The sequence below is a fragment of the Clarias gariepinus genome, chromosome 1 (assembly GCF_024256425.1).
Source record: "Clarias gariepinus isolate MV-2021 ecotype Netherlands chromosome 1, CGAR_prim_01v2, whole genome shotgun sequence".
Taxonomy (NCBI): Eukaryota; Metazoa; Chordata; class Actinopteri; order Siluriformes; family Clariidae; genus Clarias; species Clarias gariepinus.
In genome coordinates this window covers 220571-237596 of record NC_071100.1, presented here as the reverse complement: position 1 = coordinate 237596, position 17026 = coordinate 220571, and the positions used below count along the sequence as shown (strand labels likewise).

Sequence of the window (17026 nt, the reverse complement as noted above, 5' to 3'; positions counted from 1 at the left end):
CCGCCTGGTGAGAGTGAAGTGCAGCAGCAGCCCTCAGGTCAGTGTGTGAACTCCGAGTCTCTAATCTGCGTCTTTAGTCTGTAGTGTCGGTTAGCTAACAGAGCATAGCAGCGGATGTTTCACCTCCCGAGCTGTGTGTGTGTGTGTGTGTGTGTGTGTGACACAGAGAGAGAGAGAGAGAGAGAGAGACAGTAATGCCGAAAGTCAGTTTTAAATCCTGCAGTTTATTTGAGTGGACGCGCGCGAGCGTGCTGCGCGGTGATAAACATTAGATCGGATACGATAGTGAAAATGCCTTAACTCCTGCGCATGCGCTCTCGAGCGTAACCTCGTGCGGCGTCACTGGTACCACGTGACTGTAACAGTGTTACTAACCCTCACTGGGAGGGACAGCGTGGACCTGCACAGTCGTTCACCAGCGTGTGTTGTGTATTGGTACCAAATCACAACACATGCTGGTCTAAATGCTGGTCTGTGCTTTTCCCCCACCAGCATCAGCAGGGTGACCAGTATACGGTACCAACATGTGATAGTAGGCTCTTCACCACCATTCAATGTTGGTATGGTATAAATGAAAAGATTACACTGCTTCTTTTGCTTCAAGTATGTTAGTAACTCGACAAAGTTCAGGTTTTTACAAGATGGTCATTCAATAACTCTGTAAAATATAGAATAAAATCAGCTTTATTGCCCAACACAAAATAATTTAAATAAATAAAAAAATAAAGTATTTATTACATATCTGCTGGGTTGTCACAGACCTTTTAGATAAATGCACTGGCAATAAATGCATATTTTATACAAGTAATCAATTCTGTCTCTTGTATGTAAATGCATTTAAGGATAAAACTACACGGTCCATGTATTTACATCACACACAGTTTTTAGTAAAATTACATTACATTAATACATATACTAAAATGGTTTTAACTACCAAAGCCCTGCTGGTGGCCAAGTTAATGTAGATATACCTTGTTGGTGATTGTATCAGCACAGTTATGCTGGTTCACCAGCCTAACCAGCACCAGACCATCACAACCCAGCAAGACCAATGCCAGTGGTAAGGTTTCATCAGCAGAGATATGCTAGTCTTCCATCATTTATACTGGTTCACCAGCTAAACCAGCATTAGACCAGCACTAACCAGTATTAACCAGTATATAATCATGCTGGTCTATGCTGGATTTTTCAGCAGAGAAGTATCATTTTAATTCCTAACTTGATCCTGGCTCACAAATAGTTGCCCTTCTTTATAAACTAGCAGATTCAGCAACAACAACAATAATAATAATAAATCTTCCTTTTATATAATAGACTTTGTTTAATGTAATTTTATGTCGTGACTCCAGCAGTGACATTGAGATGGTGTTGTTGTTTATGATCGATTGCCATGGCACTGATGTACTACGAAACTGGCCAGATGTTTAGAGGATGGCACTAATATTAGTTTTCACAAAGTCTGCTGCTTCATTGTTTTTTGATCTTTGTGTCAGATGTTACTGTGTTATACTAAAGTATAATTTTAAACCTTTTATGTGTCAAAGGCTTTTCTTGACAATTGCATAAATTTTATGCAGAGAGTCAATATTTGCAGTGTTAATACTTCTTTTCCAAGACCTGTGCAATTCACCCTGACATGCTGTCAATCAACATCTGGGCCACACCCTGACTGATGGCAGCCCATTCGTACATAATCAAAGCTTGAAGTTTTATCAGAATTTCTGAGTTTTTGTTTGTCCACCCGCCTCTTGAGGATCGAACACAAGTTCTCAATAGGATTAAGGTCTGAGGAGTTCCCTGGACATGCACTCAAAACTACCATGTTTTGTTTTCAGGGACACTTAGTTATGTTTTTGTACCGTTCTTTATTCATGGCTGTGTTCTTAGGAAAAATTGTGAGCGAGCCCGCTCCCTCGGCTGAGGAGTGACCTCACACACAACCCCACACAATTTTGCATAAGAACACAGAGAATGGTACAAAACACAATAATAATGACAATAATAATAATAATAATAATAATAATAATAATAATAACAACAATTACACACAATGAGGAGTGAGAAAGAAAATCTAAAGTCTTTTCTGAGTGAGTGTTATTGTTGTTTGATCTTTAGCTGTGTGAGGATGTGAAAATGGAGACTTCAGATGGAGGAATGTCCACATGGTCAGAAGTCTGTGTGAAGAAAGAGGAGACGCTGGAGCTGAACATCAGCAGCCATGGAGATAACCTCCACACCAAACCTGAAGATATCCCCATTAAAGAGGAAGATCCTGACCATGAAGACCAGCTCTGTAAGACATCAGGCCTCTCTGGAGCTCAGTTACACTCTCACTCACTACTCTACACTACACACTACCTAGTGCACTAAAAGTACAACAGTAATTACTTAGTTACCCAACTGCGAGTAATTTAAATGTAAAAATGAATTGGTTCTATTGTACTTAGAAAGTACTATCTATATATACAGTATATTTACCAATAGTTCCTATGTTACCAATTTTACCAGTATTATCAATATTACCATATTTTGTATATGAAAATAGTAAAATATGAAATAACTATACATTGAACCTCACTTAACCTTAATTTAAAAATATATTTTAGAGAAGTTAATGTGCAGCTTGTTTAACAGTATGGATTTACTGTCCTCTAAAAAACAGAAAATATTGTCAAAATAGCTGGCAACAAAAGTGAGTACACCCTAAGTGATAATAGCTGTACATCTTCACATGTCACATGACCTATTCATCATGTTTATAGGTTTGTCAGCTTGATAGGAAAATACAAATTTGTGGGATCCTTTTCCACTCCTCCATAATGATATCACAGAGCTGCTGGATGTTAGACACACGGCGCTTTGCCACCTTCTGCTTTCGGATGCCCCACATGTGCTTAATAGGAGTCAGGTCTGGAGACATACCTGGCCACTTCATCACCTTTACCTTCAGCTTCCTCAGCAAGGCAGTCTTGGTGGTGTTATTTGGGGTCAGTATCATGTTGGAAAAGTGCCGTTTGGCCCATTTTTTAAAGGGAGGGCATCATTTTCTGTTTCAGAATGTCACAGTACATGCTGGAATCCATGTTTCCATCAGTGAACCACAGCCCCCCCAATACCAGCAGCTGTTTTCGGGCTTTCGGGCTTGTGAGTCAGCTTCAGATGCAGCTGTCTTCTGGGATTATGGCAATGCACAACAACTTGTTGCAGTGTGTGGCACATGGTTTAAGCACTGAAAAGCTGACCTCCCACTTCTGCAACCTCTGAAGCAATGTTGGCAGCACTCATGGGTCTGTTTTTTAAAGCCAGCTTCTGCACCTGACGCATAGGATGAGGACTCATCTTCTTTGATCGACTCTTGTAAGGCCTGTTCTTAGTGGAACCTGTCTTGGAAAACCTCTTCATGACCCTGGCCAGCGTATTGTAACCCAGTTTCAGGCTGATCTTGTCACCTAACCCATCTTTGTGCAGAGTAACAATTCTATTTTTCAAATCCTATGAGAGTTCTTTGCCGTGAGGTGCCATGTTGGTCATCCAGTGGTTAGCACGAGTTAATTGTACACAGAGCACCAAATTTTAAATGCTCTAATCTAAGATACACAAATTTGTATGGTTCTATCAAGCAGACAAACACAGAAACATGATGAATAGGTCATGTGACTTTGAATGGTTATAGATGTTCAGCTGTTATCGCTTGGGGTGTACTCACTTTTGTTGCCAGCTATTTTGACAATAATGGCTGCATATTAAGTTATTTTCAGAGGACAGTTAATCTATACCGTTAAACAAGCTGCACATTGTTTTCCCTAAAAATATATCCACGTTTTATTTCTATCTATAGTATTATTCTTTGAGAAGACTGAAGTTAGAGGGGTGTGCTCACTTTTGCAAGATGTGTATATATATATATATATATATATATATATATATATATATATATATATATATATATTTATTTATTTTATTTTTTTTTTAAAAGAGGAGAATTAAAACAGCTATGACTTTAACCAGGCAGTTAATAATGATGTTGTAGTTTTGTCATGCAGTGCTCATGACACTTGTTTATACTCACATTAAAGTGTGGGAAGTGCTTAAGACCATGGACTTCTCAAAAGGTTGTGAGTTTGATTCCCAGTGCTACCAGTCTGCTACAGCTAGGACCTTGATCAAGGGCCTTAACTCTTGACTACATAGTTGTTGAAATGAGATAAGTTGCTGTGGATAAAGAGAGCCTGTCTAATGCTTTAAATGTATTCAAAGTAAAGAAATCTTGTGGACCCCATTGGACATCTCTACTCTTGCCTAAATACTCCATGATTATTTTTGTCAATGTTTAATGGACTAACTGTAATACAATTCTAATATTTCAATGTTCTTCGATAGTCATACCTTTATATTTAGGCATCATATTTTTTCCCCCATTGTGTTTTCTCTATTCCCAGACTGTGAGATCTGCAAATCCTTCTTCTTCAACAAGTGTGAGGTTCATGGTTCTCCCCTCTTCATCCCTGATACGCCTGTCCCCATGGGGGTCTCTGACCGAGCCAGACAAACTCTTCCTCCTGGACTAGAGATTCAGGAGTCCAGTATTCCTGATGCAGGCCTGGGAGTGTTTAATAAGGGGGAGACTGTTCCAGTAGGTGCACACTTTGGACCCTATCAGGGAGAGCTGGTGGACAGAGAGGAGGCCATGAACAGTGGATACTCCTGGGCGGTGAGTTTGTATGTTTTTTTATGTGATTTTGTTTGAATGTTAAGATAACATTAATCAATATCCAAATTTTCTTTCCAGGGAAATGTGAAGTAATTTTAAACACATTTTTAGGTCCAATAAACTGCTTGTAACTGGTACTTGTACGTCTATCTGTCTGTCCAGAGGATAGCACTTTGTTTTTATTTGATTACTCGCCAGTCGGCACAAATGAAACTAATGTGAGGCCTTTGAAACTTGAAAGGGAAAGCTTAAAGAGAGCTACAATTGATGAATGAATGAGTTCCTCCTTGACTTAGCCATTGTAGAATGCCAGCAGCACATTTTCCTTTTTTGTATAGGGTGCTAATAGTTTTGTTGTAAGTTGTTGTTATCCCTAAAATCTAGTGAAAAGCCTTGCCTTGGCTTACCTAACATCTCTAAATTCACATTGGAACTTTACAGCTGATCTGTGAAACTCAGGTTACAGTTAAGAACCTTTAATTCTGTCTTCTTGATAATATAATAGTTTTGGCTTGGGTCGTTACTTTTGCTACTCTGTAATTCATTTACTTAAAAGAAGTAGATTAATTTAATGAGGGAAATGTAAATGTGTCATTTTTCTACAGATACACAGGAGCAATCAGTGTGAAGAGTACATAGATGCCAAAAGAGAAACATATGCAAATTGGATGAGGTGAGAAATACACCAGTTGTTGGATCTTTTAGTTATTGATTTTAAAGCTCTTAATATATTGTAAGATGTTTATCTTCTTCCTGTCGCTGACGTCTCACCCATACGTTCTCCTTGATTGTAACTCAGATTTTTTTCTACCTCTTTGCCTCATTTTTTTTAGGTATGTGAATTGTGCCCGTAATGATGAAGAACAGAATCTTGTGGCATTTCAGTATCGAGGACAAATTCTGTATCGGTGCTGCCGACCCATTGACCCAGGAGAGGAGCTCTTGGTGTGGTATGAAGAGGAGTACACCAAAGATCTCAGTCCTGTGTTTGAACACCTCTGGAACAAAAAGTGCTCCACATATGGTAAAGTCCATCCATACATAGTGCAATCACCATTTTCTTCTTTTTATTTTTTTATTAAGATTCAACATCAAATATTTTGTGCACCTGTACATAAACATGCATGTACAAACAAATACATATGCACTCATACATACTTACAACACTCACACACTTACTTAGACAGATAAGTGTTTCTGTTTGTGCGCGCAGGCGCTGTGTGTGTGTGTGTGTGTGTGTGTGTGTGTGTGAAGCTAAAGTAAGGAGGACCTCCCCCTCTCCCCCTTCTTCCCTTACACAGTTACCCTTCCTCCACTCTTTTTACACACGCGCGCACACACAACGGAAACACAGAAAGAAATCTCTCTGATGACACTCGATTGAGTTACACACTAACAGAATCACTGCTGTAAAGCAATGGTCCCCAACCCTCAGGTACCGGTCTGCGGAGCAAATGGTACCGGGCCGCACAATAAATAAATAAATATTTCCGTTTTATGTATTATCCGAGTCTGAATGATATTTTATTTTGAAAAACCTTTTATTTGGATGTTGATTATACCAGTGAGAGACGAGCACACGTGACGCTCGGCGTCAAAACAAGAAGCGCATGCGTGATACATGATACTCGGTACTCGTAAACCAAGACTTGTACGTTTTCCAAGTCGAGATTCATTAATAAACCTTTTAGTCTTGCGGACACTCACAAACCGTGTTACTCGCAATCCAAGGTTACACTGTACCTCAGTTTAAAAAAAATTAAAAACAAAATTTTTTTCCCAACAGTAAAGTATGGTGGCGGAAACATCATGATTTGGGCCTACTATGACAGCTTGCAGTTATAGAGGGAAGGATGAATTTCCAAGTGTATCTAAAAATTCTTTAGGATAATGTGAGAATGTCTGTGCATCAGCTAAAACTCTGTAGAAGTTGGGTGATGCAACAGGACAGTGAACCAAAACATCAAAACAAGACCACAACAGAATGACAACAGAAAAACTAAATACACCATTTGGAGTGGCCAAGTCAGAGCCCAGGGGTGTCAACCAGTTATTAATTCCAAGGGTTCGCTTAATTTTTCCACTACCAGTTTGAATGTTAAATGCGTAGTTCAACAAAGTCATGAAAAATCCAAATTTTTTGCGCTATTATTTTAGGTGCATTATATTTGTCAATACAGATAAAACATGTCTGATAATGTCTATGATGGTAATGTGATGGATTTTATTTGATTTCATTTCATTTGTAATAGATTAGATTTGATTTGTTTCAATTCAACTGAACCACCCATCACTCAAGCCGTGTGTTGTCAGTATCTGAGCTAACTTTTCTCCTTCATATGGCTTGATCTGCATTAATCAAAAGCTGAAGCTTGTTAGTATCTCCGATAATTATGGATATGTCTTTTTAAGATGTAAGATGTTTATAGCTCTGCAACTATTTAAGATTCTTCCAGTTAGTGTTTTCAGTTTGAGGTACACTTTCAGTCTTTTAAGTACTTGCTTTAAAACCTATTGATTTATTCTAGCATTTTGTTGAAAAGCTGGTGCAGTGATCCTGAGGTCAGTGACTTCATGAGATCCATGCTAAACTATAGAGTCAGGTCCATTCGTATTTGCACAGTTAAAAAATATTGATAATCTTCCCTTACACCACCAAATAGAAATGAAGCAATCAATATGTAACTAATGTGTTGATTTTCAGCTTTAATGTAACAAACATATTGCATTTATTTATATATTTACAGGCTCAAATGTAACTGGAAAAAGAGGAGAAGAGCAGCCACATCTTCAACACCTTCAACAACACCAGCGTGTTCACACAGCAGAGAAACCATATAACTGTTTTCAATGCGGAAAGAGTTTTAAACGTCGTGGTGATCTCAACCAACACCAGCGCATTCACACAGGAGAGAAGCCGCATCATTGCTCACAGTGTGGGAAGAGTTTTATTCGACAGGGTGATCTTCAGCGACACCAGGGTATTCACACAGGAGAGAAACCGTATCGCTGCTTACAGTGTGGAAGGGGTTTTAACAGGAGGAGTAATCTCCAGAGACACCAGTGCGTTCACACTGAAGAGAAGCTCTATCACTGCTCACAATGTGGAAGGAGTTTTAATCAACAGAGTCATGAACAAGCACAGCAGCAGAGCCACACAGAAGAGAAGCCATTTCACTGCTCACAGTGTGGAAGTTTTAATGAACAAAGTTCTACCATCCAAACAACCCAGCATATTCGTACTGGAAAGAAACCGTATCACTGCTCACAGTGTGGAAAAGGTTTTAATCAACGGAGTAATCTCCAACAACACCTGCGCATTCACACAGGAGAGAAACCGTACCAATGTTTACAGTGTGGAAAGAGCTTTATTCGAAAGCGTGATCTCAAACAGCATCAGGATTTTCACACAGGAGAGAAGCCGCATCACTGCTCACAGTGTGGAAAGAGTTTTATTCATAAGAATAATCTCCAAAGACACCAGCGCATTCACACAGGAGTAAAGCCGTATCAGTGTTTACAGTGTGGCATGGCTTTTAATCGACAGCGTGCTCTCCAACAACACCAGTTCATTCACACAGTAGTGAAGCCGTATCACTGCTTACAGTGTGGAAAGGGTTTTACCGAAGAAAGTATTCTCAGACGACACCAGCGCATTCACACAGGAGAGAAGCCGTATCACTGCTCACAGTGTGGAAGGGCTTTCACTCAACAGAGTCATCTCCAACGGCACCAGAGCATCCACGCAGGAGAGAAGTCATATTACTGTTCGCAGTGTGGGAAAAGTTTCATTCGACAAGGTGATCTCCAAAGACATGGGCGCATTCACACAGGAGACAAGCCGTATCAGTGCTCGCGGTGTGGGAAGAGTTTCAATCGGCAGAGTAATCTCCAAAGACACCAGCTCATTCACACTGGAGAGAAGCCGTATCACTGTGGAAAGAGTTTTCTAGACCAAAGTCATCTCTGAAAGAAACATGACTATTTTCACATTACAGAATGCCGTTTTAATTCAGTTACATTTCATTTGTATGGTACGTCTGGATGTTTAAAATAAATAAGTGTAGACAACAAGCCAGAGGCAGTGGTGGTGAGGAGAAATTCCCGAAGATGACACGAGGGAAAAAACACTTGAAAGGAACCAGGCTCAACTTAGTTAAACTCAGATCAACACAAAGTATATATACAGGAATACGGTTAAAAATATTAGATAGTTCATTTTATGATGAAATCTGGTCTGTACGTCATTTCAGTTAGCTAGCTTAAGGTTTATATGCCAAACACTACATTTTTGGATTGTAGTACAGACCGATATGAAACACCACCGCCTGTGTCCCCGTCTATTATTAACTTCATTTGAAACCTGTAGAGGGCATGAGCATGATTCATTTCTCTTTTAAGGGTTCATCTGTTTTCTGTTGTTTGTTTTGTTACTTTTTATATGTTCTCTTGTTTCTTTTGCTGTGTAATACTTGATTTTGGAAGGCTGTAATCGTCCCTTAAAAAACCGGTTAAATAAACAAAAATACCGCCTAATACTCCTAAGTCTTAAGCGTTTCCCTTACAAAGTTTGAGAGGTGGGGTTAGGTGTGTATAGTGGCCCTATTTTGTAAAATTCACTTTTTGATCGTTCTGGACAGTCTAAATCTGTGTACATTTAAAAAATCATTACAAATCTGCACTGTTTGATAGTTACTGTGCTTGCAACAGAATTCATACCCCATGATAGGGCTGGACGATTTGGCCTAAAATCAAAATCTCGATTAATTGAACATTTTAACTCGATTACGATTAATGAACGATTATTTTTATTTTTGCCCTCATAGTTCAATGACAAGTTTTGTACAGTAAATATGCTCACATATTATAAGTGAGAGATTTTTGCTCCTGTTGCTCAGTTGTCTCAGTGTTTAAGCTCTCCATGCTCGACATGTCGGCGGAATAACGTAACGGAGCGGGGTCATGTGACTCCACACACAGTAGTGTTTTCAAAGGGAAAGTAATTGAAATAATTGACCTGGGAAAATTTGATCGATTATAGGTTCTGAATGTCGATTTCGATTACTTTTCGATTAATTGCCCAGCCCTACCCCATGAACCTTTCCATATTTTGTCACATTACAACCACAAGCATAAATGTTTTTTTTTGGGGGGGGGGATTTCATGTGATAGACCAACACAAAGTGGCACGCACTGTAGTGTCCATTTGGATTTAGCCTTCCTTACTCTGATATTTCTAACTAAAACCCAGTGGAATCAAGTGACTTCAGAAGTCTTCCTGCTGGAAGGTGAACCTTCGCCCTATACTCAAGTCATTTGCAGACTCTAACAGGTTCTCTTCTAAGCTCTGTCAAGGGGTATAAATACTTTTTGTCTAGGCAATGTGCTGGGGATAAAAGGTGGTGATTTGTTTGAGCCCAGAGCCTGTATTTACTAAGCGTCTCGGAATTACTTGTAGGAATCGGCTCAACGTAAAAATAGAGGACTGAAAACAGTCCAACCTCTAATGACATAAGAGTTATTCAGAGTGCAAAGGAACGAGTTACATTTACTCATGTTACTCTTATTGAGTATTTTTTTTGTGTGTGTACTTCTACTTGGAAATTTTTACTTTTACTTAAGTATGTTTTGTTTGAAGTATTGTACTTTGCTACATTTGAAATCATATTCGCTTCTGAGTAAAAAATAAATGAATGAAAATAAAAAAGAATAAAAAAAAAATGCAATGGTGAAGGTAAAGAATTGCACCCCGGTAACCACTGCACTGATTAATTGACAGTCTAAAAGAAGAAAAACGCTAAATTCACAAGAACAATGGAGATGGACAAAAAAAAAATCTCATGATCAAACCCCTGTCCACTGTAACGGCCACTACTATTTGTAGACCACATTACATTAAAAAGGAAAAATAAACATAACATATAATAAAATAAAATAAATAGGTATAAAAAGGATATACTGTAAATCAAACATAAAATTAAAGCAAAATACAGTGCAATTCAATTTAATTCAATTCAATTTTATTTGTATAGCGCTTTTAACGATTTACATCATCACAAAGCAGCTTTACACAATCAAAAGAATTAAGTTTGTATGAAATGTGAATGTATATGAATCAAAATTATATGATTGTCCCTGATGAGCAAGCCTAGGACGACGGCGACAGTGGCAAGGAAAAACTCCCTGAAATGGTAATAGGAAGAAACCTTGAGAGGAACCAGACTCAACAGGGAACCCATCCTCATCTGGGTGATAACAGATAGCTGGGATTGATGTGCATAATAATATGCGAGACTGGAAGTTCATTATAAGAGGAGATGTGAAGATTAAAGTCCAGTTTGTTCCTGGAGGCTCAGGTAGACTGTAAGAAATTCCAGTCCTGAACTATTGAGCGACTGAAGTCACAGGTCCTCAGAGAACAGCAGTCTGCATCAGTCGAGGACAGGACCACCTTCATGGAAAAGTGGAACCAACCCCAGTCACCACACGCATTCCAGGCAGACCACACGGGGGCATCCATGTGATAAGATCTCCAACCAGAAGCAGGACTCCAGGATGAGTTAGAGAGGGCCAGCGGGCAGAGGGGGTCTGGATCACTGGCAGCTCAGGAGCAACACGTATAGCTCGACAGAGAGATAGGTACAGGAAAAGGGAGAGAGGGAGATAGAGAGAGAGGAGAAAGCAGATAAGGAGAGAGCAAAAGAGATGGAGAAATAACAGTTAGGTATGGTCACAGTCGAACAATGTAAAAAGTGAATGTATATTTAGTGCAGAGTGCAAGCAGAGACTCCGGCAGGACTAACTATGACATCATAACTAAAAGGGAGAGCCAGAAGGAAACACAGACATGAGGGGGAACTGAGATGTAAAGCAAACAATCACCTCACCGTCAACAAACCTGAGTGATCAATGAGAGTGAGGAAGACAGCATCTAAACATACCAGTTCACCATAATACTCTACGTCCATGAGTCCCCCAGATCTGCTCCTTTACCTAAGGCTAATCTATTTATAAAAATGCTTGGCTAAATAAATAGGTTTTTAGCCTGGACTTAAACACTGAGACTGTGTCTGAGTCCCGAACATTAATTGGAAGACTAATCCATAACTTTGGGGCTTTGTAAGAAAAAGCTCCGCCCCCTGCTGTAGTTTTCATAATACGCGGTACTGACAAGCAGCCTGCATCCTTTGCTCGAAGTAGGCGTGGCGGATTGTAAGACACTAGCAGTTCACTCAGATACTGCGGCGCGAGACCATTTAATGCTTTATATGTCAAGAGTAGTATTTTAAAATCGATGCGAAATTTCACAGGGAGCCAATGCAGTGAAGATAAGATAGGGGTGATGTGCTCATATCTTCTGGTTCGAGTGAGGACTCTTGCTGCTGCATTCTGGACTAATTGAAGCTTGTTTAAGCACCTAGTTCAACAACCAGACAGTAAGGCATTACAATAGCCAGCCTAGACGTAATAAAAGCATGAACTAGTTTTTCTGCATTATTTGGTGACAATATATTTCTTATCTTGGCAATATTTTTGAGGTGAAAGAATGCTATCCTGGTAATATTATCTACATGTGCTTCAAATGAAAGGCTTGAATCTATAATCACACCGAGGTCTTTTACTGTTGCACTTGATGGAACAGAAAGGCCATTTAAAATCACAGTGTGATCAGAAAGCTTACTTCTAGCTGTATGCGGTCCTATGACTAGAACTTTTGTCTTATCAGCATTAAGCAGAAGGAAATTAATTAACATCCAATTTCTTATGTCCTGCACACATTGCTCAACTTTAGTAAGCTGGTTTTTCTCATCTGGTTTTGCTGAAACTTATACTTGTGTGTCATCAGCATAACAATGAAAACTGATACCATGTTTACGAATTATGTTACCTAGAGGAAGCATGTAAAGGGAAAAAAGCAGTGGGCCTAAAACAGAACCCTGTGGAACACCAAACTCAACTTGAGAACATGAGGAATCGTCACCATCTAAATCTACAAACTGATAACGATCAGTCAAATAGGATCTGAGCCATAAGAGGGCCGTTTCCTTAATTCCTACTACATTTTCTAATCTGTGAAGGAGAATACTATGATCAATAGTGTCAAAAGCTGCACTGAGGTCGAGCAACACAAGTATAGTGACACAACCCTGATCAGAGGCCACTAGGAGGTCATTTACTACTTTAACGAGTGCTGTCTCTGTACTGTGATGAGGCCTAAATCCTGACTGATACAGTTCATGTATGCTATTCCTATGTAGATATGAACATAGCTGCTGTGATACTACCTTGTATTACATGCATAATTCGTTCCAGAAGTGGAACAAATTACACGGCACAATGGAAACGCTGGTTTATCAAAAAAAAAAAAAGAAATCTCTCTAATAACAGTTGATTGAGCGACACACTCATGGAATCACTGCTGTAAAGTAAAAATAAAACAAATGAACCTGCACTTTACCTTTGAAAAGAATTGCTTTCAGAGTTTTTGTGTAGAGCAGAGAAAAAGAGTATGTTTTTGTGTGTATGTGTGTGTGAAGGTGAAAGTAGGAGGGGTCTGTGTGTGTGTGTGTGCACGCACTTACAGAGCAGGCTAAGCCTTGAGCAGAGAGAAAAAATGGATCTTTAACCTCTCTAATAAGACTTGCTTTTGCTTCACACGCACGCTGTACACACACACATACAGACACTAAATAAAATATGTTTTACACACACATGGTCACAGTATTATAGTTAACAGTACACGTGTGCACAGATGTTAATTATACCAGTAAGAGACGAGCACTAAGACCCAGCAAAGGAGATGATTATCCATGATCCAGATGAAAACCCTAACCCTAGGTAAGGTCGTGGCAAGTTTATACGTTAGAGAGTTGCTTTTCGTCACGTCATGCAATGCTAAAACAAATTATGACAAGAATCTAACTTAATTTGTTTGTTTGTTTTCAGTTGTAATTATCATTATATCCCATGAATATTATGGAATCACTAGATGCTTTTTTGTATGACCAATTCATTTTAAATGCTGATCTCACACTACCTGAGGTGACTATGCAAATTATTGCAACAGTATTACTGTGGGCATTTTTATTTATATATTGGGCATGAAATCTTTTTATACTATAATCTGTGTTATACTCTTGTCACTTCTTACAGATCATGCTGTTAAGGTAAAATTGGGGATTCCCAAAAACTTGTCAAGATAACTGAGCTGAGGCTGGAGGAATTTTTGACTGCTGGTAAAAACAAACACATATACTTTCATTACATTCACTTTTATGTACTTTATTTATATATTTTTTGTAACTCGATGAATTTCTAGTAATCTTATATGAGAATATGTGTAGTCACATATTGCTTGTGCCCTGATGTTCAAAGTTAATCATTGCTGTGTAAAACCTTGTACATCTGTATACTTTCTCATAAAATTGCATGTTTTTTTTAAAGCATTTTTTAAATTTGGTGTTCCATCTGTACCCAAAGGTTGATGAATCAGGGACTGAGGTGGATGATGATGTTTTTGAGGATGTAGTCAGATCCTCAGTCGGATTTCTTACCATAAAACATAATGCAGGTTTGTCTTTATTACATTACTCATTAGAAATGTAATACTACTAATAAACAATAATTCCCCATAATTATTTATCTGCAAACAGACTTGGGCTCTGCCTCTCCACAAGTCTCTCATGGGCACCTTCTGCCCAAGGCCAGAAAAGACCAGGAAGGGTGTCTGCCACTCAAGCAGAAAAACACCTTGTTGTCTTCAAGAAGGTTTGTTTTTCTTCTTGTTTTATTTATTTTTCTGTTTTATATTTAACATATTGGTGATAGTTCTCTTCCAATTTGCTTGGCTTTCTCAGACTGGAAAAAACGTTGAGGAGCATCTTCAAGAAATTACAGCTCTTGCTCAGCCCTACTGTACCTCCTGGCCGTGGGACCTCAGAAAAATTCAGTTCACCAGCACTTCATCGTTCTTGATTGGCAGGCCATTTCATGCAAGTCAACCTCTTCTCTTTGTGCCGTTGACGAGCTGGTTAAGGCACACTTTGTTTTTGGCACCTCTTACAACATTATGCTACACAACATGTACACTTTCATTCAGACCACTGTGTACAACGTAGATGTTGGCAAAGTGAAGGAGAGTCCTTGTGTTGCTGAGGTTAAAGCAAGGCTGCTTAGCTAGTAAGTTTTAAGTAGCGAAGTTTTTTTGAAGTGTTTTGTTTGTCAGGCTGAGTTATATGGTTTAAAATTGCTTCTTAGGCACTTCAGATTAGTTCATGGTTTTGTTCCTAAAAAGAATCTTCGCCTTAAATGTGTAGAGGCAGGTTTTTGTTCTGTGTTTGGGACTTTTTTAGGGTTTAGAAAACATTTGAATACAAAACATCCTGAGCAAAGTGACCAGCATTTTGACCCCATTGACAACTATGAGAAGGCAAAAGGACAAAGTAGTGCTCAAACACTTTAAATTGTTAAAGTCAAAAAAGAGCACTTTGGATATGTGTGCATGTGCTGTTGCACAACTAAAATTTGCTGGGTTAAGTCAGTCTGCTGTAAGTGGTTTTGTTTCATCTATGGGGAAAATAGTTTTTGAGATTCACAGTCAGGCCCAGGATGCAGCTTTGCTCCGTCTCCACATGACATTGCAACTAAAAGGAAAATAGAAAGTTCATTTCAACATTTGGAAAAGCCATTTACTTTGTTAAATTCGCAAGACAAACGAAAGAGACTATTTACAGAGAAATGGGGAACTGTTGAACCAACCGAAATAGTGCTTGGCATAAGATTTGATAGCATGAGAAATAAAACCAAAAGTTGTTGTAACAGATAAGTTTTCTTATATTCCCATTTTAGAAACAATAAAGTCAATTTTACAAAATCCGCATCTTACTGATTTCTTTAAACCCAGGCATGTTCCAAAGGAAGGTGTTTATATTGACTTAATGAAGATGTAAAAACTAGTTGCTATTATTATTATTATTATTGTATAAATGAAAAAGTTATGTAATTTAAACGCTAAAACAAACACAAAACTTTCGCGGCAACGATACAAAAACAGGAAGCTACGTCCTTAGACGTAGATATTAGACAGTATGGTTTTAATTCTATAATTGAGCCTCTAGTAAATAAACTAGAAGTGCTTGAGATTGAGGGGGTTAAGAATCCGCTATCTAGACCTTGTGTAAGGGGGACAGACAGTTGTTCAAGTCACAGGGGATAATCTTGGCTTACACAGTTTATTAGGATGTCTGGAGTCATTTGGGGCTCAATATTTCTGTCGTTTCTGTGTTCTTGAGAAAGATCGCTTTCAATATGTGTTTTCCGAAGATAACCCTGAAGTTGTTCTAAGAACAACTGAGATGCATGCTCTGCATTGTAAAAGGTTGCAAGATGACTCCACACATGCTGATGATCTTGCTGGTCGAATACATGCTTTTGATTATGGTTACAGTCAGCAGAGGAACCGTCCTCCAATGGTCAAATTGTTTGGTGGAAGCAACAATTTGGGCTTAAATGCCATCCAATCTTGGTGCTTGTTACGCAACATGCCTCTGTTATTTGGTGATTAGAGAAGATAAACACTGGTATCTGTTGCTTTTACTTCTACAAATTGTTAACATTGTATTTTCACCAGTCCTAACATAAGGCATGACCATTTATCTTAAACATTTAATAACTGAACATCACCAGCTATTCAAAAAATTATTTCCTGAAAAAAATCTGTTGCCAAAGACTACAGTAAACAACACAAGTCTGGAGATTTGGAAGTGAAATATGAAGAAATGTGTTTGTGTGTGGGGTGGATTAATTCTTTTGCACAGTGACTATAATAATAATAATAAAACTACATAATGTTGTGGAAACGGCTAATGCTCTAAGTTGTCATATGTCCCAGCTTACTTTAGGAGATGTATTGCATGAAGATAAATATGTTTCAGAAATAACGGCTCGACGGGGAAAGAGGAAGAGGCGCAGAGGCCCGTCTTGGGTAACAAAGGCCCCTTCTCCGGACATTGCTGCAGCACACGTGAAGAGGAAAAAGCTTTCGACATCTACAAGACTGGAATCACCAGCAACGTTCTTCATACCCAAGATGACCTGTGTAGCAACTAATGTACATCGCGTTCTAGTTTGGCAGGAAGCCAGCCCCAAGAGAGAAAATCCGTATTCTGCTGAATGTGCTAGGTCTAGTTAGAAGCGGTAGAAGCTTAGCTTAGTTTGTCAGTATTTACCTTATAAGGTCAAGGCCTGCTAATTAGTTAGCAGCATAAGGCTGTTAGCACATGAGTCACAGGACCAGTGTATAGGAGAGTTCTGTTA

The 17026-nt window shown here is 38.8% G+C and overlaps 1 protein-coding gene across 1 annotated transcript; it reads left to right on the top strand.

Moving 5' to 3' along the window:
- On the top strand, positions 1–9249 carry LOC128523476 (zinc finger protein ZFP2-like). The gene is made up of 6 exons (XM_053495686.1): positions 1–37; positions 2116–2293; positions 4440–4711; positions 5317–5384; positions 5545–5735; positions 7459–9249. Exons 2-6 carry the CDS (start codon positions 2134–2136, stop codon positions 8679–8681), a joined length of 1914 nt encoding a protein of 637 aa, XP_053351661.1. The 5' UTR covers positions 1–37; positions 2116–2133; the 3' UTR covers positions 8682–9249.
- Positions 9250–17026: the final 7777 nt, after the last annotated feature.